Raw genomic sequence first — 24,033 nt, forward strand, 5'->3', positions numbered from 1 at the left:
TTGGTTCCCCCAAGTAAATTTATTTATATAAAAATATTTTTTTAATGTTTATTTTTGAGAGAGAGAGAGAGCGTGGGGGTGGGGGGGAGGAGCAGAGAGAGAGGGAGACACAGAATCTGAAGCAGGCTCCAGGCTCTGAGCTGTCAGCACAGAGCCCCATGCGGGGCTTGAACCCACAAACTGTGAGATCGTGACCTGAGGGGAAGTCGGACGCCTAACTGACGGAGTCACCCAGGTGTCCCTCTCCCCCAGTAAATTTATAAGTCTAATGCAATTCCAATTAAGCTACCAAAACATTTTTTCTAGATCTTAAGCAGATACTAAAGTTCACATGGAAGGATAAACACGTAAAAATAGGTAGGAAAACCTGAAAAAAGACAAGTTGAGCATCCCAGACAAGGGGTCCCAAGATGCTGCCACCTGCTGCCCAGAGATGGTACTGCAACCCTTCTGAGCAAAGCAAATCCTGTCCTATTGGTATTAAATAGCTTTTGAACACGGTGTGAGAAGTCTAAGACATCTTGCGTTTGTTTTTTTGGTTTTGTTTATGTTTTTGCTTTTTGCCTTCCATGTCCTCCTTCATCAGGGCCTTTATGCGGTTTAGCATCTTTAGAATTCTTTCTGGGCTTCAGAGTCCAAATCCTAAAGACAGAGTTCAGGGGGGTAAGACGAACTGAAATGCCTTGGGCTTGGTCCAAATTCTCAACGTGGGGTTTGAGAAAATGCAGGACGATGGGGGGATAGAGAATGAAAGGGGAGGAAACTAGGTCCTTGTTGTATGGGGCTTTTTACATAGAGTAATTTTTTAAATCGTTGCGAAATGGACACCCTAAGAGTCGTGTTACAGATTAGAAAACAGTGGCCTAAGGACATGCTGAAGGCTGTGCGTTTAAGGGTAAAATCGTGACTGTCCTACAAATGTAAAATGAACACACGTCAAGGATTTTATTTAACTTCTTAATCGATGAAGGAACCAGTGAGAGGGAAATACTGGTTCAAAGGACAGCCCAAAGTAGAGACACATACGGGCAACGAGGAATGCTAAATGAACTTGCTTGTACGTATAAAATGGGTCACCATCCACAGGGGAGTCATTGTGTCTTCATTGTACAAAACTTTCCGCATCTTCGTGGACAAGACTCATTTTTATTACTATCAGTTGTCTACAACTCAGAGAGTTGCCAAATAGCTCAAAGACAAGGAAAGGTGCAGATCCTTCTAGAATCTGATAAGCCCTGGAAGGGTCCTCTAGACAATCTACAGTGAAATTAAGTAACGCCTTCAAGATTTCACAGCTGCTAAGTACAAGATTTGGAATTCAAAACCAAATCTAGGGGCGACTGGGCGGCTCAGTCAGTTATGTGTCTGACTCTTGATCTCAGCAAATGTCTTTTTAATTTTTTTAAGATTTTTATTTATTTATTTTTTAATCTCATTTTTTTATTATATGAAATTTATTGTCAAATTAGTTTCCATACAACACCCAGTGCTTATCCCAAAAGATGCCCTCTTCAATGCCCATCACCTACCCTCCCCTCCCTCCCACCCCCCATCAACCCTCACTTTGTTCTCAGTTTTTAAGAGTCTCTTATGCTTCGGCTCTCTCTCCCACTCTAACCTCTTTTTTTTTTTTTTCCTTCATTTTTACTTATTTTTGAGAGAGACAGAGCATGAGCGGGGGAGGTGCACAGAGGGAGACACAGAATCCGAAGCAGGCTCCAGGCTCTGAGCTGTCAGCACAAAGCCCGACGTGGGGCTCGAACTCACAGAGTGTGAGATCATGACCTGAGCCGAAGTCGGACGCTCAACCGACTGAGCCACCCGGGCGCCCCGATCTCAGCGAATGTCTTGATCTCAGGGTCATGAGTTCAAGCCCCTCAATGGGCTCCTCGCCCATTGGGTTTACGTAAAGCCTACTCAGGCAAAACACCAAAAAAGGCCAACTCGACGTGCGTCCGTAGGTTCAGGCTTCTTCCCCTGGTGTTAAGCATCTTCTGGACAGTGAAGGGTGAACTTCAGCAGGGATCTGTGGTATTGACCAGTCATCACGCCATTTCGTTCAGATTCCTTGGTCTCCAGACCGGAATCCTCCTCCCTTTGAACGGAACCCATAGCGATGTTCCGAGGTCTCCAAAACCTCAGTCATTTGTCATCTTGGGAGTCTCTCCTCAGTGGTCCCCGGGGGTGTCTGGAGGGGCTTGGAGCCCAAACTGAGCCCTGGGAAAATGGCGGAAGGCTTCAACACCCCCCACCCTGCCCCGTGCCCGGAAAGGCCGAGGAGACCACTGCTGTCCAGGCTCCAGTCACATCTTTGGCTTGGAAGTTACAGAACGCTGGTACAGCCGGATTATACCTTCATCGTGCAGCCGCTTCCAGAGCGTTCTCTCTAACTGGAAGTCGTGGTTGATGTAAAAGACTGTTTTTTGCCAGGACTTATCGTAGTAGTGATCGGAGAATTGCTCGTGGCCCTCGGTGATGAAGCCATAGGCACTCACCTACACGAAGGTCGGAGGAGAGAGAAGCCTGAAGTCGCTCCCTCTCGTGGTCTCTGTGTGTCGGGGGAGGGGGGCCGTATCCTGGCTCTAGCCCTAGGGCTCCGGACGCAGGCCCCTGGACGGACACTTACGGGGCCACACTCCCCCGCCCTCCCGGCCGTCGTCCGGTGCTGGGCACGTCCAGGAACGGCCCGCAGCTGTTTCCCCAGGTGGCCCCGCTCTTACTCCAGAATCTCACCTGGTCACAGAGCTGAAGGGCTGTGAGCAGGAGGAGGGCGCCGGTCGTGGGGCGGTAGATTCTCCAGTGCACAGTGTCCAGGGTCTTGGACCTCAGGAACCTGGGAAGTGCCCCGGCCCCGGGGCTGTCAGGAGGCTGCAGGGCTGACAGGGGCCCGGGCCTCTCCACACGCCTCAGCTGCCCTCACCTGTTTTTCATGTACCGCAGCGAGTCGGGGTGTAGCAGAAGGTATCTGTCCCATGGCGGGTCTCCCTGGAAAGCCTCCTGGGGCCTGTGCCTGTGGGCAGGAAGGGGTCATTCGCGCTCCGTTCTCTCGCCTCCTCCTGTGTGGGCCAAGTCAGGGCACCTGGCACCCCACCCATCTCCAGGTGACAGCGGAGGCTGTCCCCACCCGCCCAGCCCCCTTCAGAGCCGCTCCAGACACAGCTCCGCGGGGGGCCGGGGGGTGGGGAAGGAGGGGGGGCCGGGGGTACCTGAACCAGGAAAGGCTAGTCTTCACCAGGCTCTGATTGAGAAACATCGCCTCCAGCCACTCATAGTCTCGGGTGCCTTCCAGGAAGTGCAGGTAGCGGACGTCCTGAGGACCAAGGACAGTGTGTGGTCCCCGAGTCCCGCCTTCAGGACCAGGGGCGGCCTGGCTCTGACTCCGGCCCGCCCCCTTGCTCTTTCCGGCTCTGTCTGGCCATCGTCCGTCTTCTCGCCCCTCGTACGAGCAGACCCTGCACCGACCAGACCCCAGACCCAGGACACCCGGCTCCCTCTCTTGGCTCGTGCGCCCTCGTTCAGATGCTGCGTGCGGCCGGGCCCGTCCCTCCTTGCTCACCTTCCCCAGAGGCACGTGCCGGAAACCCTGACCGTCCAAGGTCATAAGCGACTGGGTCAGGGAGAAGGCAGTGAAGCCATAAAACGACGTCCGGGTGCCCACATCCTGTTCGTAGCCCTTAGTGACCGCTCCACTCAGTCTACACAGAAAGAGGCAGACGGAACCCGTGAGTGCAGGAGGGAACGCACAGAGGTGGGGGGGGGGGGATGCACAGAAATGGTGGAGGGCGCGGCAGCTATATGGGGAGTCTCCGGAGAACCCAGGATTCCACCTTCCAGGTACAGGCAGAGAACGCCCGATGAGATCTCTCAGAAGAGCCCGTCTCTGTAGGAGGGAGTCCGGGCGGGAGCCCGGGGCCGGACCGCTTACCGGAAGACGTGATCATGGCTGTCTATCTCCTGGCCCACGTGAGAGTTGTTCAGGATGCCCCCGTTGCCCACCACGGCGCACGTGATGCACTGGGAACTCCCGGCGGGGAGACCGGCCAGGAGCAGCTGTTGCTGGGGCACCGGAGGGAAGCGGGTGACGACCTTCTGCACCACTGAAGCAGGGGAGGTTCACGTTCAGTCCCCGGAGGGGCCCGGAGGCAGCCCATCATCTCTCCCGGGGCTGGCGGCCTCCAGGGAAGAGGCAGGCCAGAGGCAGAGGGCAGCTGCCGTGTGCTGTGGGCCCAGGCCCTCCCCGCGCCCCCCCACCCCCCGGAAGACTCACACGAATAGTTGAGCTCCATGAACCCAAACGGTGGCGCAAAGTGCTCCAGACGGTCCCACTCACTCTGGTTGAAGTGGCTGGAGTCCAGGAAGAGGGTGAGGTTGGCCAGAAAGAGTGTCCGCAGCCAGGGTGACTTGGAGGCCTTGACCTTCACTGAGTCGGGGCAGGTCTACATGCAGGAAGGCGGGTCAGGCAGGGACAGGCCCCGGAAGGCCACGGCCAGGGGTGGGGCTGGGGGCAGGGGCAGAAAGTGGGCCTGAGAGGTTGGAAGGCACTGCGGCTTCCGTGGTATTCGGGATGCAGATTTGGCCGTCTTGCTGCAGAGCGGGTAGATTCTCTGACCCTGCCCGGTGACCCTGCCCGGTGACCCTGCCCGGTGACCCTGCCCAGGCCTTCTGGGAGCTCCAGGGCAGGCCCGGGCCAGGATCTGGGCCTGCCTTCCCGTCCAGCCTCCACCACTTTTGGAAAGAAGGATGGGGAGGGCACGGGGTGGGACCAGGTAGGGCCTGGGGGCGGAGCCCGGGAGGTCAGAGAGGTGGGGTGGCCTGTCTGTCTGCAGGGGCCTTCAGAGCAGGGAGCCAGGGGGAGGACTCACCGTCTGTAGGGCCCCCACGTCAAAGCTGTATTGTTCCTCGAAATCCCACCGGGGCTCAGACTTGAAGTTGGCGGCCCGCAGACTTCGGCTTCTCTGTGTGGTGCGGGCCTGGCGAGGGGTGGAGGGTGGCTTGGCCCGGGGTGTCTCCCGGCGGGGCATCACGGCCGAGGCCACTCCTTTCATTGGCCCTGCTCCCGGGGTGGTCAGCGCCTCGGCCTGGCTTTCTGGCACAGGTGTCCTTGCCGTGGTGGCCGCTTTGGCCCGAGGCTTCGAGGGCACCGTCCTGGTGGCCGTGGGCTCCCCATTCTTGTCCTGCCTTCCTTTGGTTGTCCTCGCGTCCTGACTCCTCAGTGACAGTGCCTCTGAGGCCACTCCCCCATCCCGTGCCCTCGGGGGCCGCGTGTCCAGCACGGTGTCCTTCCTCTTTGGACCCCTCGGTGGGGCCGGCCCAGTCGAGGTGGCCCCACCGGTCTCTTCTCTGATGTGCCCCTTGGCAGGGAGGGCTGTGGCCTGGGCCGGGGGCACCTGCACGCTGTTCCCTCTCGCGGACGATGATGCAGGAGCCGCTGTCCTTCCTTCCCATGGGGGAGCCTGCTGTGCAGACTTGTGTGGCGACCCTGAAGATCTCCTCTCGTCATCCATGTGCTGACGCCTAGGGACGGATGTGCCCTTTGATTAGGGTCCAGGATCGTATCAACAGGTTGAAGCATAAATGGTATTCCTTTTTGTGCCTCGGGTAGACTTCAGACCGGTTTCCGCGAGACATGAGTATCGCCATCTATGCCCCAAATTAAGCTGTTGGCGTTGGGTCTGGAAACTTACCCGTGACCTCTAAGTAGCGGGCGGTGGTGGCTTGGAGTTTGTTATGGGAACTGGCGTCAGGAGTGCCGCTGACAAGGCTGACCTTGGACAGCGCCCTCTCTGCGCTGGCTCCGGGATGACTGTGTGACTCCGCCCTGTTACTAATATCTGTAGGATGCTGTTGACCTTTTCTCTTTTTCTTTTTTTAAATTTTACTTTTTTTTTTTATTTTTTTTTAACATTTATTCATTTTTGAGACAGAGAGAGACAGAGCATGAACGGGGGAAGGTCAGAGAGAGAGGGAGACACAGAATCTGAAACAGGCTCCAGGCTCTGAGCTGTCAGCACAGAGCCCGACGCGGGGCTCGAACTCACGGAGTGCAAGATCATGACCCGAGCCAAAGTCGGACGCCCAACCGACTGAGCCACCCAGGCGCCCCTAAATTTTACTTTTTTTAAATGCTTGTTTATTTTTGAGACAGAGAGAGAGACAGAAAGAGAGAGACAGTGTGAGCGGGGAAGGGAGGGGAGAGAGAGAGGGAGACACAGAATGCTGAAGTAGGCTCTAGGCTCTGAGCTGTCAGAACAGAGCCCGACGCGGGGCTCGAACCCACGAACCGCGAGATCATGACGCTCAACCCACTGAGCCACCCAGGCGCCCCATCTTTTTTTTTTTTTTTAATGAAGGGTAGGTAACAAAGGTAACCTCGTTCATAAGGGAGTAGGAAAATATACATTCATGTCAAGACTATAGCTGGCATCCTTGATCGAAAGATCGGCCTGAAATATTTACTTCAACCCCTGCCTAACAACAAGCTTGCCTGTTGGCATTGTTGGGAAAAAAATCTCGGTACTCAGCAAGTGTTCACTCGTCAAGAGCCCCCATCTCACGTCAGACGCCGGACATCCCGGATGCGGGGTGTGTTTCCCAGCCACCTGCAAGGGGAACCCTAGTGAAGACACATTTGTGTGATGACGGTACAGAACATGTCTCACCCCGGGCGGGGGGCGCGTGAGCCTGGTGGGCACGAGGGAAGGGTCTGTGCCTGGGCAGGAGATGATCCCAAGTGGGTAGACAGAACCGGATTATTATCTGCATTGTAGGTCCGACTGAGGAGTTTGGACTTCATCGTTGGTCTTCTTGTCCGGGAGGAGCCACTGAAGAATTTCAGGGGGGAGAGGGGGGTGGGGAGGGTGCCGAAGCAAGGGGGTGGGGGCCCATAAGCTGAATTCCACTGCACGGTGCTCGGTCTAGCGGTGGGAGAAGATACATTCAGGGTGCCTGGTCTGGCTGGGGGCACTCAAGGGTTTTGACTCCAAGGGTTACGTTTACTTTCTTTTCGTTCTCTCCTTTTGTGCGAGGCCCTCAAAAGTGTCACTTAATTTATGCGAATTAGCGTCAGGTGTTCTGAGAACAGCGCGGCTCCTCCGCTCAGCGCGGTTCTGTAATTGGACTTTGAGGTGGGGTCTCTGTGCTCACAGGTTTTGGGGGGCGATTCCTGGGAGCCTTGGGAGAAAGAATCATCCTGTCGGGTGACCTAGCCATCATCCTACTGGATTTCCAGGTGTCCTTAACTCCTGCTCTTTTTCCCTGGTGTCCTGGGCCTCCCTGGCTCATCGTGGTCACTCTTGTCCCAGGCAGCTCCCTTGTGTCTGCTGTCATTCCTCTTCCAAGTCCCGTATCACAGACTCACTGAGGCCACAGAGAGAGAAGAGAGAGCATGACAGGTGCAGCCAGCCAGACCCGAGTGGGAGTTGGCCAGCATGACTGGGAGAAATCTTCACCCCCCCCCTCGGTTTTCTTATCTCTAAAATGGGCTGCTGCCTTTTGCCTCGGAGGGAAGTCAGCTGTGGGCGTTGACTCACAGCCCGTGTTTAGCATCTGGCACAAAACACCTGCCAATCAGCCAATAAGACCCGCCCTTCTCTCCCCGACCCGACCCGCGGGGCTTCATTCATTCTTGATTGGCCGCTGGGGCGGGGGGAGGGTCTCCTGAGTCCGGTGTCCCAATCCCCTGGTTGCAGCTTTGACTTCTGCCCGCCTCCCGACTCCACAGCCCATAGTTTGTTCTTTTATTCAGCCACGACTTTTGAGCGTCTCCTATGAACGCTGGGCTAGTTACTGGGGCCTGGGTGACCGAGCTCAACCAGGTCCGGTCCTGCCCCCACGGAGCCCGGGATATATGGGGGACCACAGATCATCACAGATAAAATGCCGAGTTGTAACTCGGAGGTGTGCCGGAGAAACGGGTGATCGTGAGGAGCCACGGGAGGTAGCCTGACCCAAGCTCTGTGTCCGTGACAACGTGAATGCTAAACCCCTACGTGGCATCGAATTGGGCATGTTTTGGGTTGTAGTCGTTCAACGAGATGTCAGCTCTGCCCTAGATCGCAGGCTCCGAGGGTGCAGAAGTCACTCCAAGCAGCCCTTACTGCAAAGCCCCCCCGGGGTGGTGCCATATCACATCAGTGCTTTCCAAAGGCTTTCTTTTAAACATTTTTTTAACGTTTATTTATTTTTGAGAGACAGAGCGTGAGCGGGGGAGGGGCAGAGAGAGAGAGAGGGAGACGCAGAATCCGAAGCAGGCTCTGGGCTCCGAGCTGACAGCACAGGGCCCGACATGGGGCTCGAACCCACGGACCGTGAAATCATGACCTGAGCCAAAGTCGGATGCTCAACCGCCCGAGCCACCCAGGCGCCCCTTGCAAGGCTTTCTGAGACCCCCGGGAAATGGATTTAAACAAACGTGGGAGAGAATTTGAAATATGTACTCGCAGAAGAACATCTCATTCAACAGCTGTTCACTGTCTCCGTGCAACGTGCTTTGTGGGTCCCAGGAATACAAATTTGAACAAGGCACAGACCTCGAGCCCACAGAAAACACAGTCACTGTTGTTACAGGTGGAAGACAGAGGAGACTTTGATCCCTAGACCAATAGAGGGCCGGCCCAAGGTGGTACGAGCAATAAGGAGGTTACCCATGTTAATCCTTCCTCGTGTGGGGCCTCCCTCTGCATTGTGGCCGTGTTTCCTGCTTCCTGCGCCCCAGGGAAGAATGCTTATTCAAGTGCTCCAAGAAGGACACTCTCTGTTCTGACATTCAAACTTCTCTGGAGGCTGTTAGGGAAAGGCTGGCAGTGGGGTCCTTCCTCCTGGGAACACTTACACATTGTTACCTGGGCTCAGTGAACAAATGCCCCTGCCTTTGTTTTATGGCTCAGAGAAGGGACTCGAACGAGAGCTCTCCCAGCCCAGAAAGGAGAGAAAGGCCGCGAGGCAGGGCTGGGCTGTGACACGGAACAGCCTGGAAAAGATAATAGCCTTCAAGGTCTGAAGCCTTTATTCTTTTTTTGTTTTCCATTTTTAACTAAAAAAAAAAGGGTGGGGGAGGGGTGGGGAGATTTATCATAAGGAGAGAAAACATCTTGAGCCCAAGGCCAGGACATGGTTGGGGCTCTAGAAGGTTCTGGAACCTGGAATCTCTCTTTGAGGCCTGTCCCTGTTCCTACCTGTCCTGTTTCCCTCTCTGCTCCTCAGCCGGCATGGAGGATGGCAGCCCCGAGTCACCTGCCCCAGGGACTCTTGACTCTCATTCTGTCTCACTTGGGTCCCTTCTCCATCCCTGGCCACATGGTAAGTGACACGGGTCTCATGGCAAGTGGCCTCCTGGGGTCCACCCTGTGCACGGGAGGAAGACAGTCTCAAGAGAAAGAGGGGGTTATTGGCTCATGAGCTGGGCAGACACCCCTAAAGTATCCATTCCGAAAGAGGACCATCCACGCGGAGTGGAAAAACTGAGATAGTTCAGAACATACACTTGCTGGATTTGGGCCACCTTTGTTTCGTAGAAAGGTTTGAGGCCTTGAGATTCACTCCTCCCCTTAAAAAAAAAAATTTTTTTTTAAATGTTTATTTATTCGAGACAGAGAGAGACAGAGCATGAACAGGGGAGGGGCAGAGAGAGAGAGAGACACAGAATCCCAAGCAGGGTCCAGGCTCCGAGCTGTCAGCACAGAGCCTGACGCGGGGCTCGAACTCACAGACCGCAAGATCATGACCTGAGCTGAAGTCGGACGCTCAACTGACTGAGCCGCCCAGGCACCCCAATTTTATTATTTTTTTAATGTTTGTTTATTTTTGAGAGAGAGAGAGAGAGAGAGAGAGAGCGAGCACGAGTGGGGGAGGGGCAGAGAGTGAGAGGGAGGCACAGAATCCCAAGCAGGCTCCAGGCTCCGAGCTGTCAGCACAGAGCCTGACACGGGGCTCGAACTCAGAGCCATGAGATCATGACCTGAGCCGAAGTCAGATGCTTAACCGACTGAGCCACCCAGGCACCCCTTCTCCCCTTTAATGTCACAACTGAGCTGAAGCCCCAGGCTCGGGGCACAGGCGAAGGCCTAGGTGTTAACTCTCATGGCAAACAGTCACTCAGCCTTGAACCTCGGATTCACCTCCACCCGCATTTCCCACGCCCAAACCGCAAGAGGCGTCTAGAAGTTTCCCTTCCAAACTGCGAGCACCTTCGCGTGGCTGTGATCGGGGAGCTGGTGTGGCAGGGTGGTTTTCCACCCTAGACGCGGTGGGCGTGCAGCCCAGACAGCTGGCCCTCTGCCTCGCGGTCACGCCAGCCCCTAAAGAGGGGGCACCAGGCACTCCTTCCTGCAGCCCCTTCCAGAAGTGGGAGCCCCAGGGCCCCGTGCAGGGCTGTCTGCCTGCGACGCTGGCAGATTACTGATGACTCTTAAGTTTTACACGGAGTTGCAGCAGTGACCCAGGTACTGACAAAATTATGTAATTAAGTTCCATTTCAATTCCCTATAATTAAACACAACTATGATTGCTAGGAATGTGGGTGTTTTACGTAGGCATTTCCTTCTGTTCCTGCCTGGTATTTACTGAATGCTCAAATTCCTTACGGCCATATGGTGAATGCCCTGCATTCGTCTTGTCCAGATCCTATGTGATCCTGAATGTAAACACCATGGGCAAGGCCGGGGCGGAGGGGTGTGGGGCAGGGGGGTGGTGAAGGAGGGGACCCTGTTTTCTGTTAAGGGTTCCGGGGGACAGGCAAGTCATTTACGGATCGCGTCCAAGCAAAAAGCAATTCCATATCCAATTCTGATCTACCGGGGAGGTAAAAACGTAAAATGTTGCACTTTAAAAATAAATTTATCAGCGGGGATCACATAGCTCTAGTCAATACGTGAAACAGATACGGAAGAATAATGGTCTGACATCTTCTTCCCTCCAAATTCTGAATTACGCAACACTCGGGGGCCTGGAAGCAAAGAGGTTCAAGGTTTCTTTGTCCTCGGCGCCATGAAACAACGGTTGGCAAGCGTGCGATAGCACAGTGGATCCTTGAATGGTGTGTGGGTTGGGGGGGCGCCAGCCCACACACAGTCGAAAATCTGCGTGTAACTTTTGACTCCCCCCGGACTCAACTCCTAATAGTCTGCTGGTGACTGGAATCCTTATCAAGAGCATGCACAAGTCAATCAACCCATGTTTTGTGTGTTACATGTATTGCATACGCGTTCCTACAATCAAGTCAGCCAGAGAAGAGAGAACGTCTTTCAGAAAATCCTAAGGAAAATGGGGGGCGCCTGGGTGGCTCAGTCAGTTAAGCGTCCGACTTTGGCTAAGGTCATGGTTTCACGGTTCATGAGTTCGAGCCCCACATCGGGCTCTGTGCTGACAGCTCGGAGCCTGCTTGGGATTCTCTCTCTCCCTTTCTTTCTCTCTCTGCCCCTCCCTCACTCGTGTATGCTCGCTTCTTCTCTCTCAAAAATAAACTTTAAGAAATTAAAAAAAAAAGATTCTTTTATCCAGGAAAAGAAAACAGCTCAAAACACCTCCTTGATGATCTAGCAACTGCACATCTAGGTATTCATCCGAAGCAAATGAAAATGCTAGTCTGAGCAGCGCCTGGGTGGCTCAGTCGGTTAAGCGTCCGACTTTGGCTCAGGTCATGCTCTCAGGGTTCGTGAGTTCAAGCCCTGCATTGGGCTCTGTGCAGACAGCTCAGAGCCTGGAGCCTGCTTCGGATTCCGGGATTCTGTGTCTCCCTGTCTCTGCCCCTCCCCACTTGTGCTCTGTCTCTCTCTCTCTCAAAATAAATAAACATTAAAAAAAAATAAAAAAAAAGAAGAGAAAATGCTAGTCTGAGAAGACACACACACCCCTATGTTCATGGCAACATTACTCGCAACAGCAGAGATACGGAAGCGACCCAAGTGTCCATCGGTAGATGAATGGATAAAGACGCGGCCAATGTGTACATAATGGAGTTGCTCAGCCGTTAAAAAGAATGAGATCTTGCCATTGGCAGCAACGTGGATGGACCTGGGGGGGGGGGGGGTATCACACTAAGTGAAATGAGCCAGACAAAGATCTTCCAGTAATAAATAAGACACGGGGGTGTGAAGTCCAAGCACCGGGAATATACGATAATATCGTAACGACTTGTTATAGTGACGAGGGGTAACTAGCCTTATTGTGAGCATTTCATAATGTCTGTGAATATCGAATCATTATGTTGTACACCTGAAACCGATATACAATTTCGTATTATCAGTTATTCTTTAATAACCCCCCCCCCCCAAACCAAAACCCTTTGATTTCCCTAAATAATTCTGGGCTGTGCCATTCAGTGGAACAGACGCTGAAGAGGCTCCAGGCTAGGTGTGCCTGCCTTGTGAGAAGTGGCCACACACAGGCCTCTAATCACGTCCTCACGACCCGGACCCCCTTCCCCGGAATCCCCACCATCACCTTCTTTGCTCACTCGTTTTATCTTGAGCCTCTTCAGGGTCACGCATCTGGTTCCCCCACCTGGGTTTTCATGATGCCTGCCTCTCCTTGGAAAGGGGAACCGACTGTAGGGTCCCCACAGTGTCTTTCCTCACCCCCTGCTGAGGACCCTCTGTGATGGGCGGCTCACCCCTCCAGTACCTGATTTGTATTAAGCATTCAGGGGGACAGGCAAATCATTCAGGGATCGCATCCAAGCAAAAAGCAAATCCAACATCAAGTTCTAATCTATTGGGGGGGGTGGTTAAAAATATAAAATGTCGGGGCGCCTGGGTGGCGCAGTCGGTTAAGCATCCGACTTCAGCCAGGTCACGATCTCGCGGTCCGTGAGTTCGAGCCCCGCATCAGGCTCTGGGCTGATGGCTCAGAGCCTGGAGCCTGTTTGGATTCTGTGTCTCCCTCTCTCTCTGCCCCTCCCCCGTTCATGCTCTGTCTCTCTCTGTCCCAAAAATAAATAAAAAAAACGTTGAAAAAAAAAATTAAAAAATAAATAAATAAAAATAAAAATAAAATATATAAAATGTCGCACTTTTGGGGCGCCTGGGTGGCTCAGTCAGTTGAGCGTCGGGGTTCAGCTCAGGTCATGATCTCACGGTTTGTGAGTTGGAGCCCCTGCGTCGGGCTCTGGGCTGACAGCTCAGATTCTGGGTCTCCCTCTCTCTCTGCCCCTCCCCTGCTCACACTCTGTCTTTCTTCAAAAATAAATAAATATTCTTTGAAAATGTAAAGTAATTCAGTAACAGTAGGGCGCGTGGGTGGCTCCGTAGGTTAAGTGTCTGACTTCAGCTCAGGTCTTGATCTCAAGGTCCGTGAGTTGGAGTCCCGCGTTGGGCTCTGTGCTGACAGCTCAGAGCCTGGAATCTGCTTCAGATTCTGGGTCTCCCTCTCTCTCTGCCCCTCCCCCACTCACACTGTCTCTCTCTCTCTCTCTCTAAAATAAACATTAAAAAAAAAAAAAACTTATCATAGCCCAGCCTGGAGCCTCGCCAACTCCCTTGGTGCCGGCCGACATAACTCTTTAGGGGCTCCGGTCTTCTCTGAGATGAAAACCAATCATTCTGCTTCCCCCTCCCCCAAACTTTGAAGTTTATTTCCCCCGGGAAATCCTGACACTTTCTCGCACGATTTACATTTTAGAACTTCACTTTGAATCTTTAGACGCGTCCACAAGTTGCTTCAGTCGCTAAAATCTCTACTTTGCCTTAATTCTCTTTATAGGCTCGAAAGAAAACACCCAGAAATCCGTATTCTGTTGTTATTCCAAGTGTTCTCGTTTCAAATCAAAGCCAATTCTCTTATTTGTGTAGTTTCCGGCCAATTAAATCCTAATGGGGAACAACAGAAAGCGGGAGAGGAGGAAACACATCTAAGCCACTGCTCCTAACGCTTCAGTAGCGGGATCCAATTTCCAAAGCTCTCCCCCAGCAGGGGAGCCCTGAGCCTTCTCCGGGATCCCACTCACCTCACTGAACTCACTGTGGCCCAGGGTGGGTGGGAGGCTGGTTTAAATGTTGGACGATTTCCCTCCCTGGGGTCCACAAATACAGACACAAGCCTACAGCTCGCCCCAGACCCAGAGGCGTGAGTCTTGAGATTAGTTAAGGAGAGTAGGGAAGACCTTGAACGGGGAGGGTGGTGGGTGTGACCGAGGTCATTGTTGTGAGCAAGAATGGCAGGTATGTCTGGGTCAAGAATCACAGATACGAGATGAGACCCTGTGGCCCGGTGGCTGGGAAGCGATCCTTGTGAACCAAGACTGTTTAAAGCAGAGTCTATGTTGGGGCGCCTGGGTGGCGCAGTTGGTTAAGCGTCCGACTTCAGCCAGGTCACGATCTCACGGTCCGTGGGTTCGAGCCCCGCGTCAGGCTCTGGGCTGATGGCTCGGAGCCTGGAGCCTGTTTCCCATTCTGTGTCTCCTCTCTCTGTCCCTGCCCTGCTCATGCTCTGTCTCTCTCTGTCCCAAAAATAAATAAACGTTAAAAATAAAATAAAATAAACTACCTCAAATCAAATAAGTTTAGCTCTCATTTTGCACATTATTGGTAAAATGTATTGGCCTCTTTTGGTTTTGTTTTGTTTAAAATTTTTTTTTAACGTTTATTTATTATTGAGAGAGAGAGAGAGAGAGAGAGAGAGCATGAGCAGGGGAGGGGCAGGGAGAGAGGAAGACACAGAATCCGAAGCAGGCTCCAGGCTCTGAGCTGTCAGCACAGACCCTGACGCCGGGCTCGAACCCACGAATTGCGGGATCATGACCTGCGCTGAAGTCAGACGCCTAGCCAACTGAGACACCCAGGTGCCCCAGTAGGAACTAGAAAGTAGAGGACACCCTGAAAGACCTTAGAGGGAGGAGAAGATTTGGTGAAATAGATCAAATGTCTTGGAGAAGGACTTGTCTGTTTCCTGCCACCATCGCCCCCTCCCTGGAAAGTTTAGTCTGGGTGAAGAGGACAGAGAGGAGAGAGGGTCTCTGGGTCCCAAGTTTGGAGGGCTCCTGCGCCCTACTTGTCGTGTTCCTAGGGTCTAATTAGACCCCTGACAGACAATGGCTGACCCCTGAACCCAGGAAGACAGAACCGTAATTCCGACAACATCAGGAAATTCTCACACCTAAGCCAGGTGGACATGAAAAGACCAAGAGGCAGGGATGACGGTTGTCGCCACGGCCACACGAGGGCTAAGAATCAGCCACCCCTACCCGGGCGCTGGCACGGCGTGGCCATCCGGGAGCCCTTGACATCGTCCTGGGGAGGCGGCAGAGGAGGGAGGACGGTCCCGACATGAAGTTTCCCTGCAGCTCCATGAATGGGGGTCCAGGATCGGAAACCAGGAAGTTATAGAAAAGAAAGTTCTGTGTCTTAGACCAAAATAAGACAAAAAAGAGAATCCACAGAATTGTTGAAGACAAATGCACTCCAGACCAGGAAAGCCAAGCAGGTAGAGACATGGTCTTAGCTGGTATCTACCTATCCAGGGGCACAATGGAGACTGGGACCAAATGAAGAAGATACGAGAAGTAGTCCAATAACCCAGGTTTGAAATCATACCGTTGTGTCCCAGTCCTTCCTCTCTTTGTTGCCAAATCCAGCCGATCTGAGTTATTCAGGCCTTTCTTCCGAACGCCGTCCGCCCAGGGCTCTTGGGCCCTAAACCATTGCAACAGCCTCTACCGTAGCCCCCCACGGAGACCACCTTCCCCCCACCGTCTGCCGTGCAATCTACTAACCGAGGAATCCGCACAATGCACAAATGTATTCAAGTTACTCCGTTCCTGTAAAGATTTCCTAGCCGTGGAATCTAACTGTTGGTCCCTCAAGGGCCACGCATTCACTCTTTCATCAACAAGCGTTTAAAAACCACCTCGCAGGGGCGCCTGGGTGGCTCAGTCGGTTCAGCGTCCGGCTCTTGACTTCCGTTCAGGTCACGAGCGCACTATTGGTGGGATCGAACCCCGCGTCAGGCTTCTTCGCTGAGAGCCGGGATTCTGCTGCGCATTCTCTCTCCCCCCCCCCGCCCCTCCCCTGCTTGTGCTCCCCCCCCCCCAAATAAATGAATTAACTTTAGAAACAAAAAATGAAAAAACACTGCCGAGGGACGGGGGTGGGGCTTGTGACACCACCCTGGGTCGTGGCTTGGAGCACAGACTCCGGAGCCAGCTGGCCTGTGTCTGAACTTAAGTGACAAGGGTGACCTTGGTTGGGAAAGTTGCCTAACCGCTCTTATCTGTAAAAGAGGGGTGTTGCTGATAATAATATCTACCCTAAAGCCTTGATATGTGGTCAGTAATCATGGGTTCTGGAGACCAGTGCCTGGCATGCGGAGCCCCTATCAGCCTTGCTCACATTAGTCATCAGTCCCTGGAGGAACACGCCCCGCCCCCCCCACCGGTGGCCCTGCTTCTGCACCATTCCTTCTGCTGCCTCCTTAGTGCGCGGTGTCCCCCCTGCTGCCATGTCGCCCAGCCCGCCAGCGCTCTGCAAATGCCACCAGGATGTTGTCCTGACCCTGCCCCCTGGATGTAATTACTCTTCTCAGTTTCTTCCCATAGCGCTCGTCACCTTGGACTTAAATCGGGGGGTGGGGGGGGTATTTACCACTATTAATAATGTCACCCTCCCTCTCTTGCTTCTTGTGTGGCTCTCCCCTCCATCGGACTTTGAGTCTCCTGAGAGTGAACGCGTTCCGGGTAGTGGAGCCCAAATCCCGTGTTCACGTCTCTGTCTTGCTCCTTCCTGGCTGGGTGGGATTAGGCTTAGCCTTTTGGAGTCTCATCTCCCTCATTTGTGTAAATGAATAAAAACGCTGATCTTGGGCGACGATTGCGAAGATTGGAAATCACCCCCAGAAAAGAAAAAAAAAAGGGAAATAACCCCCAGAAAGCTCCTGAGCATAGGTGCGGGTCTGGGGAAATCTCCAGCTCTGAGATGATATTGAGGTGTCATTAACATGCAGACTTGGGAACAGGGACCTTCAGAAACCGCTGATCCTATACTTGGGTTGGCATTCTACGACTCCCTTTTATGTCTGATTTTACTGTCACCCTTTGCCCAGGCAGCACTGTGGGGCGAGGTGGGCCACCCTCACCCCCACCCCCACCCCGACCCCCTCTCTAACTGCACACGTGCCTCCCCTCCCCCCGCTCTTCTTCAAAGTGTCTCCTGATTTTCCCCTTCTTCCTACCCCACCCCTCCCAGATCTTCTGCACCTTACGTTTCACTGCCTAAATCTGCCAGGGAGGGCATTTGTCAGCCCCGGTCCTTCCCTTCACCGCAGGATAATCCGCTGTCGAAGTCCCTCCCTTGGTTCCTGCCCTGGGTCAGGCCAAAGTGGTGACTCACACCTCCCTTCCGATCTATCCTGTTCCCTCCTGGCAGACCAATCGTTGCACAATCCTGCTTTGGTGAGGTCGCCTCCCTGCCTGAAAGCCTCTTGCATCAACCCTCGGCCCCACCCTCCTGAAATGCCCTCCCTGGGCTCCCCAGAGCAAGCCCCTCATTTCTGCAAGGCGGATTCGGATTCGCCCGCGGCTCAGCCAAGAGGACACTTCTGCAGGTCGGCCTCCTTGTTTATGCTATCCTCCCCACAAGCCTTTTCCAAGCCCTCCCTGCCTCCGAGGTCCTTCTTCGCCACGAAGCTTTCAACAGACACACAACCTTTCCTCCAGGGACCTCTGGCTCAAGGCGCTCAGTCTCTGTGGTTGATTGGCAGTGTAGTAAGGAGAGACTTTCACTGAGAAGTCTCAGTGTGTGGCCCTTTCCCTATCTCTGATGCCTAGGGCAGATTTACTCACTTCACAGTCACCTTTGATGATTCAAACTCCATCCACACACAAAACAAAACAAAACAATTACAGAAAAGATTTAAAAAAACAAAGCAAAACACCTAAACCCCAAATTCAGTTTCATCCATTTAGAATTCCAGGTGTCCTGCCTCCCCGCCCCCCCCCCCCCAGAGACCCAGGCTTGGCAGGGGTGAGGCTGGAGGGGTGGGGGAGGTGGGGGCAGCTAGAATCCCTGGTCAGGCACAGAGTAGACCTTCCCTTCCTTCTGAAGGCCTAGCTCTCCTGTATTATTACTCAAGTTTGGGAAGAGTGGGGAGCACTTGGTGTCCCCGCTCGCACTGAGGTTCCAGTGGCTTCTGTCTGCTGACGTGGTGCTCTCGGTAGGGTCAGTAAGTGTGGCTTCCCTGGGGCAGCGCTCTCCTTTGCATTGAGGATCCCCTCATGAATGCCCCCAACAGTATTCGGGGTCCCCAGACGCTCCTCTGGAGTGGATGTCCCTTTACTTGGCCCCAGGGGGTAACTGGGGGGTTCCGGGGCCGTGATCCCTCCTGGCACCACAGGAGTGCTGACCTGCCGTCCACAGCCTCCTGGGCCCTGAAGGCCCAGGCCAGAGCCTTCTTCCCATGTACATTACACCATGGACAATTCCCACCACCTTCCGCCTTCAGAAATCTCTAGACCAGAAACAGGCACCAGTCTGCTTATATCTCCCCCTAACTCCAGGACATGTGACATCGGCTGGGGAAGGAGACCAGGCATCCGGGTCACTATGAGTGACTCCTGCAGCCCACTCCTACCCCCCACGTGTCTCTCCAGGGACACTGTAATCCTCTGACCTTCTCTCCTTCCCTGGGCTTCTTTTATTTTGTACAAACTTTCTTTAATGTTTACTTATTTATGAGAGAGAGAGACAGACAGAGCACAAGCCAGGGGAGGGGCAGAGAGAGAGGGAGACACAGAATCCAAAGCAGGCTCCAGGCCCTGGACTGTCAGCACAGAGCCAGACGTGGGGCTCGAACCAACGAACCGTGAGATCATGACCTGAGCCAAAGTCGGATGTTGAACCAACTGAGCCACCCAGGCGCCCCTCCCTCCCCGGTCTTCTTGTTTAAGCCAGATTGCGTTGGGTTTTTGTCACTTGTGGTCAAAAGAGTTCAGCCTATGCAAACCCAGATTCACACCGTGCACAAAAATAGGCTTCAGATAGGTTAACGATTTAAGCTTTAAAAAAGTACAGAAATATTAGTAGACAATATAGAAGGCAATGGGAAGGGGAGGAACAATAAGATAAAAACGGAGGGAGGCAAACTGTAAGAGACTCTTAAATACAGAGAACAAACTGAGGGTTGCTGGAGGGGAGGTGGGTGGGGGGATGGGCTAAATGGGCGATGGGCATTAAGGAGGGCACTCGCTGGGATGAGCACTTGTAAGTGATGAACCACTGGGTTCTACTCCTGAACCTAAGTCTGCACTGTGTGTTCACTAATGTATATATATTCACTAATGTATATATATGTATACATCACTATATATATATATGGCAATTTATAAAATTTTGGGGTGGGACAGACTTTCCCCCAAATTGCACAAAGTCCAGTGGCCATAAAGGAAATGATAAATAGATTTCACCCACATAAGAAGGAGTTGTGTCACGTGAGATAGCACAAACAAGGCAATAAAAACAAACATCAGCCTGAAGAAAACATTTCAAGTATTGTTACATCTACGATAGAAAAGGGTTAATATCCCTAATACACAAAAAACTCCTATCTCCTATCGTTAAATAAAAGAGAAGTAATTTCGCTTCCTTTTTTGGGGGGGTGGGGAAGCAAGAGATATGACCCAGCCATTCCCTAGAAAAAGACAAGTGGCGGTGACAGCTGGCTGACTTAGAAAAAATGCAAATGGTCAGCACACGTCAGAGGAGCCTCAAATTCACGGTGGCCTGAGAAGTGCAAAGTCAAAAGAGAAACATATTTTCACCTCTCCGTTTCTAGAAACTTCAAAAGCATTAGTGATCTAGTGTGGTGACGGAGGAGAGGGTCAACGTTCACACCTGTTACGGTAGCCTTTTCAGAGTTGATGTGATGGCGTCTGATGGGACTAGATTTGTATGTAAGGATGAACTTGGGGGCCAGAATTAAGCGAAGGGAGAGGTTCTTTTCTTTTCTTTTCTTTTCTTTTCTTTTCTTTCTTTTCTTTTCTTTTCTTTTCTTTTCGTTTTTTGGGGGGGAGAGGTCATTTTCTGACAAACTCCACGGGGAGAGTGTGATTTTGAAGTGCGTGGAATCGGGGCGCCTGGGTGGCTCAGTCGGTTAAGCGGTCGACTTCGGCTCAGGTCACGATCTCGCGGTCTGTGAGTTCGAGCCCCGCGTCGGGCTCTGGGCTGACCGCTCAGAGCCTGGAGCCTGTTTCGGAATCTGTGTCTCCCTCTCTCTGACCCTCCCCCATTCAAGCTCTGTCTCTCTCTGTCTCAAAAATAAATAAATAAATAAAAAACGTTAAAAAAAATAAAATTTGAAGTGCATGGAATCCACGGGTAAATCTTGTGCTTTAGGACACAGCGAATGGCATGTAAGAACTCACCCCAAAGCTGCTATTATCATTCACGGTCCCAGAGGGGGAAGGCATTTTCTGTCTATACCTTCCGGAGACCCAGACTCCTCGTTCTCAGACTCCTGCCCACGTTTCCCCTCTACCAGCCCCAAGGCATCCGGACCCCTTGGTTTTCCCACCCCTGACACCTGCTTGTCCCCCAGAGGCCCCCTGGGATCTTTCTTGCCAGTGCCTCTTGACAACATCCCTGACCCCCGCCTACCCCCGTGTGGGTACAGCAGGTTCCCCCGGCTTCCCTGGACGAGAGGCTTTCCAGTTTCCTCTAATAAATTCTGAGGCACTGGGAAAGGGGCCAGAACCTTACCTGAAAGGTTTCGTATCGGGTTCCTTAACGAAGGAGGGCAGGACAAAGAATAGGGAGATCAACACGGCCAAAAGCAAGAGCCATTGGACAGCTTGGTCCAGACGACTGGGTCTCCGCAGGCAGGTCCTCATGGTGGTGGCTCAGGTGCTGCGAGAAAGTTCCTCATATCCTGGAGCTTGGATGTGGACCGCAGGTGGTTTAAGGGCTCAGGGCTCCTGGCCAGGGAGTGCACGCCGTTTGTCTTGACGGTGAACCACTCTGGGAGGCACGGAGTCTATCAGTGTCTGCCAGCGAAAGGAGGAGCTGCCTTCCCTGCTTTGTGGAGGCTTATAAGCTGGCGTGGCTCGAAGGAAGAGAAACTCCTTTTGTTCAAACAAGTTTGCTTTCCTTTTCTTTGTCGCTGAAGCCAATTTCTGCATGGAGAACTTTATGAGAAACATGCACACGTCACAGGGAACCTCGCTTTTATCAGGTTCCAAACCCTTGGGGACCCTGGACAAGTGCAGACGCTGGGAGAGCCTTGAACGGCCCCCAAGTTCAACATGACCTTCATAAGGAAGGTACAGGGAATCTGGTTGGCTTTAAGGCCTTCCAGCAGTCTCTCCTAAAAGAACGTTCTGCAGCCGTAGACCAGAGCTGCGAGAACATCTCATTTGCAAACTGTTCAGGGTCGTAGCTCTCAGTCCTGGGTGCGCATTACAATCACTTGGGAGCTTTGTTACATCCACTGCCCAGACTGCGACCCCCACCAACGAAGCCGGAACCCCCAGGGGTGGCTCTTCTCCCAGGCAGGGGTACTTTTTTGAGTTCCCCCAGGTGATCCCGACACGCGGCCAAGTCGAGAACCGCTGATTTACCGTCAGTCGGCTCAACCTTCCCGGCTTCTCATCCGGAGTCATGGCCATGACAGCAACGGGTGGCGTGGGTGCAGGCGAGAGCCCTGAGCCAGGCACTCCGAACGGTGTGCACGTGGGACCGCCCTCACAGACACCCGAGCCGCTAGGCGTTGTTATCAACCCCCTTTTGCGGTTGGGGACATCGCCTTTGAGAGCAGGCGGCTTGCCCCAGATCGTGGAGGGAGCCCTCAGCTCTCGGGGACCCACCCGACTGACCTACGGATGGCATCCTTATCTGCGGAGTAACGACACCTCTGAGAAATCATTAACTCTGTTTTGATAGGAAGAACAAAAGGCGTGAGGCCTAGGGGAAATGTATAGCTCAGAGAAGCGATACCAAGACCCGGTGTAGAAGACTTAGAAAATTCAGAGACGCAGCCCTCGGCCAAGTACGGTGGGTTAGTACTTTTCAAACTCTCGCTTACAGGATGTTGACTCACACAGGGGTTATCCAGCAGCCGAAATGGCTCGCGATCCTCAGCTCTGAAGGTCGCGGGACCCGGGTTCATGGCTCACACACGGCCGGGTGCATTCGGAGGAATCGCACAGCCTCGCATCCTGTACCCAACGTCCTTGGCCTTCACCCAGGGCACGCACCAATAAATGTTTAAACCACCTTCCCCAGGCAGGATGAAAAGAGTAAGAACATGCTTCTGAGTGGCTGCCAGGAATAGAGACGCAGGATGGGCTTCCTCTGCCCCTTGTCATACGCCGGGACGCATGGCACTGTGCCAGGGGAGGGGCTGGGAACGAGGAGACAAGTGCCTCTCAGTGCTGATTCAGTCTCTCTCTCTCTCTCTCTCTCTCTCTCTCTCTGAACACACCTCACCTGCAAACGACCCTATACACTGATTCTATAAACATTGTCTGCATAGACCCGGGTTAAGTTCTAACTCTCCGCCTTAACCGACCCTTAATTGACCAGAGTTCGCCCGTGAACTTGGCACGAGCAATCGCCCGACGCCCTGGTGCCTGTTCGCCATGCTAGGCAAATGGACTGCGCTTGGGGAAGGCGCTGGCTTACCCTTGGCACTGGTCTGATTGCGACGAAGCATCTCTTACATCTCGCCCCCTGCTCTTGGAGAAGGTTCTGGCTGCCAGTGTTTTCTCTCTGCCTTCCACAGCGCGGAGAGATCTAAGTGGGCTCCTGGGCGCGAGCTGAGCCACCGAACAACGGTCTTGCTGCTCACCCCCTCAGCGGTGGGTGGAACTGGGAGCCCTCGAAGCCCGCTGAGGGGGTGGGGGGTGGGGTGGCAGACAATCCAGACTTCTGGCTTCTTGGTTCTCGGGTTCCAGACAACGTCGCCGCCGGGCACAGAGTGAGATCCAGAGAAACACACGTTCTAGTGGAAACAGACTTTCCGAATGGGTTTCCGGCCATCACCACGGTTTCGCATTAGGTAAGGTGGACAAACTTCCCTCTCCTTTTAAAAGCCTCTGACTTTAGGGGCGCCTGGGTGGCGCAGTCGGTTAAGCGTCCGACTTCAGCCAGGTCACGATCTCGCGGTCCGTGAGTTCGAGCCCCGCGTCGGGCTCTGGGCTGACGGCTCGGAGCCCGGAGCCTGCTTCGGATTCTGTGTCTCCCTCTCTCTCTGCCCCTCCCCTGTTCATGCTCTGTCTCTCTCTGTCCCAAAAATAAATAAACGTTGAAAAAAAAATTAAAAAAAAAAAGCCTCTGACTTTAGAGTTTATACGTCAGCGGACAGGATGCACGAGATCTTCCGTGCAGATAAAGTTGGTAAAAGATCATTCTCGGTAAAAGGTAAGATTGGGACGCTCCCGCGGATATGAAACACGAACATGTGTTAAAGGTTTTATTCCACTTGTAAGCAAACCGGGCAGATGTAATATTGATCTCCAAGAAGTGCAGGGGCACCTGGGTGGCTCAGTCGGTCGGGCGACCAACTCTTGATTTTGGCTCGGGTCGTGATCTCACAGTTGGTGAGTTCGAGCCGCCCCCCACGTCGGGCTCTGCGCCGGTCGCTCGGAGCCTGCTTGGGATCTTCCCTGTCTCTCTTTTTCTCTGTCCGTCGCCCTCCGTTTGTACTCTCTGTCTCTCTCAAAATAAATCAGCTTAATAAAAATAAGCAAATACATAAAAGAGAAGCGCAGAGGCACAGATTAAAACAGAGTAAGGGTGGTTAACAATGATTGCAAATGGGGACAAAACTGGTTTTTCCACAAAGAGGAGGAGCATCCGATAGACAGGACAGAATCTGCATGACTATCAACTCCCTACAATTTACAGAGTTGTAAAATAGTTCAAAGAGACCGTGGGAGGCTGAAATCAGCTAAGCTGGAGAGAGGTCTTGTAGACAATGCCAATGCGCCCTTTTCCACTGACGCACGACAGTGTTTCTGGGGTGCGTGTCCCTTGGAATCACTCCAGGATTAGAACTGTTGACCTCAACCTTTGGATCCTCTCTGCTGGAAGAGACTCTTGATGACTTAGAGGAATG

At 53.1% G+C, this 24,033-nt stretch overlaps 1 protein-coding gene across 2 annotated transcripts; it reads right to left on the reverse strand.

The window, feature by feature from the left end:
• Positions 1-1,755: 1,755 nt before the first annotated feature.
• ST6GALNAC1 (ST6 N-acetylgalactosaminide alpha-2,6-sialyltransferase 1) lies at positions 1,756-21,566 on the reverse strand. 2 transcript variants are annotated; one of them, XM_045044724.1, is made up of 9 exons: positions 20,679-21,566; positions 4,863-5,514; positions 4,331-4,436; positions 3,926-4,097; positions 3,557-3,695; positions 3,207-3,310; positions 2,921-3,010; positions 2,734-2,833; positions 1,756-2,495 (listed from the first exon to the last, which is right to left on the reverse strand). In XM_045044724.1, the coding sequence occupies exons 1-9, from the start codon at positions 20,807-20,809 to the stop codon at positions 2,304-2,306; spliced, it is 1,686 nt and encodes a 561-aa protein (XP_044900659.1). In that variant the 5' UTR covers positions 20,810-21,566; the 3' UTR covers positions 1,756-2,303. The 2 variants fall into 2 exon arrangements, with proteins under 2 accessions (XP_044900659.1, XP_003997228.3); XM_003997179.5 differs by having other exon boundaries at positions 4,268-4,436; positions 20,679-21,564.
• Positions 21,567-24,033: the final 2,467 nt, after the last annotated feature.

The sequence above is a fragment of the Felis catus genome, chromosome E1, assembly GCF_018350175.1.
Source record: "Felis catus isolate Fca126 chromosome E1, F.catus_Fca126_mat1.0, whole genome shotgun sequence".
Taxonomy (NCBI): Eukaryota; Metazoa; Chordata; class Mammalia; order Carnivora; family Felidae; genus Felis; species Felis catus.

Excerpts from the sequence above, each read along its gene's own strand:
- ST6GALNAC1 (XM_003997179.5), bottom strand. The coding sequence starts at position 20,809 with ATGAGGACCTGCCTGCGGAGACCCAGTCGTCTGGACCAAGCTGTCCAA. Across the intron at positions 4,437-4,862 it reads ACGTGGGGGCCCTACAGACG|ACCTGCCCCGACTCAGTGAA; the intron begins GTGAGTCCTCCC and ends TCCTGCATGTAG. Across the intron at positions 2,496-2,733 it reads CCCTTCAGCTCTGTGACCAG|GTGAGTGCCTATGGCTTCAT; the intron begins GTGAGATTCTGG and ends ACCTTCGTGTAG.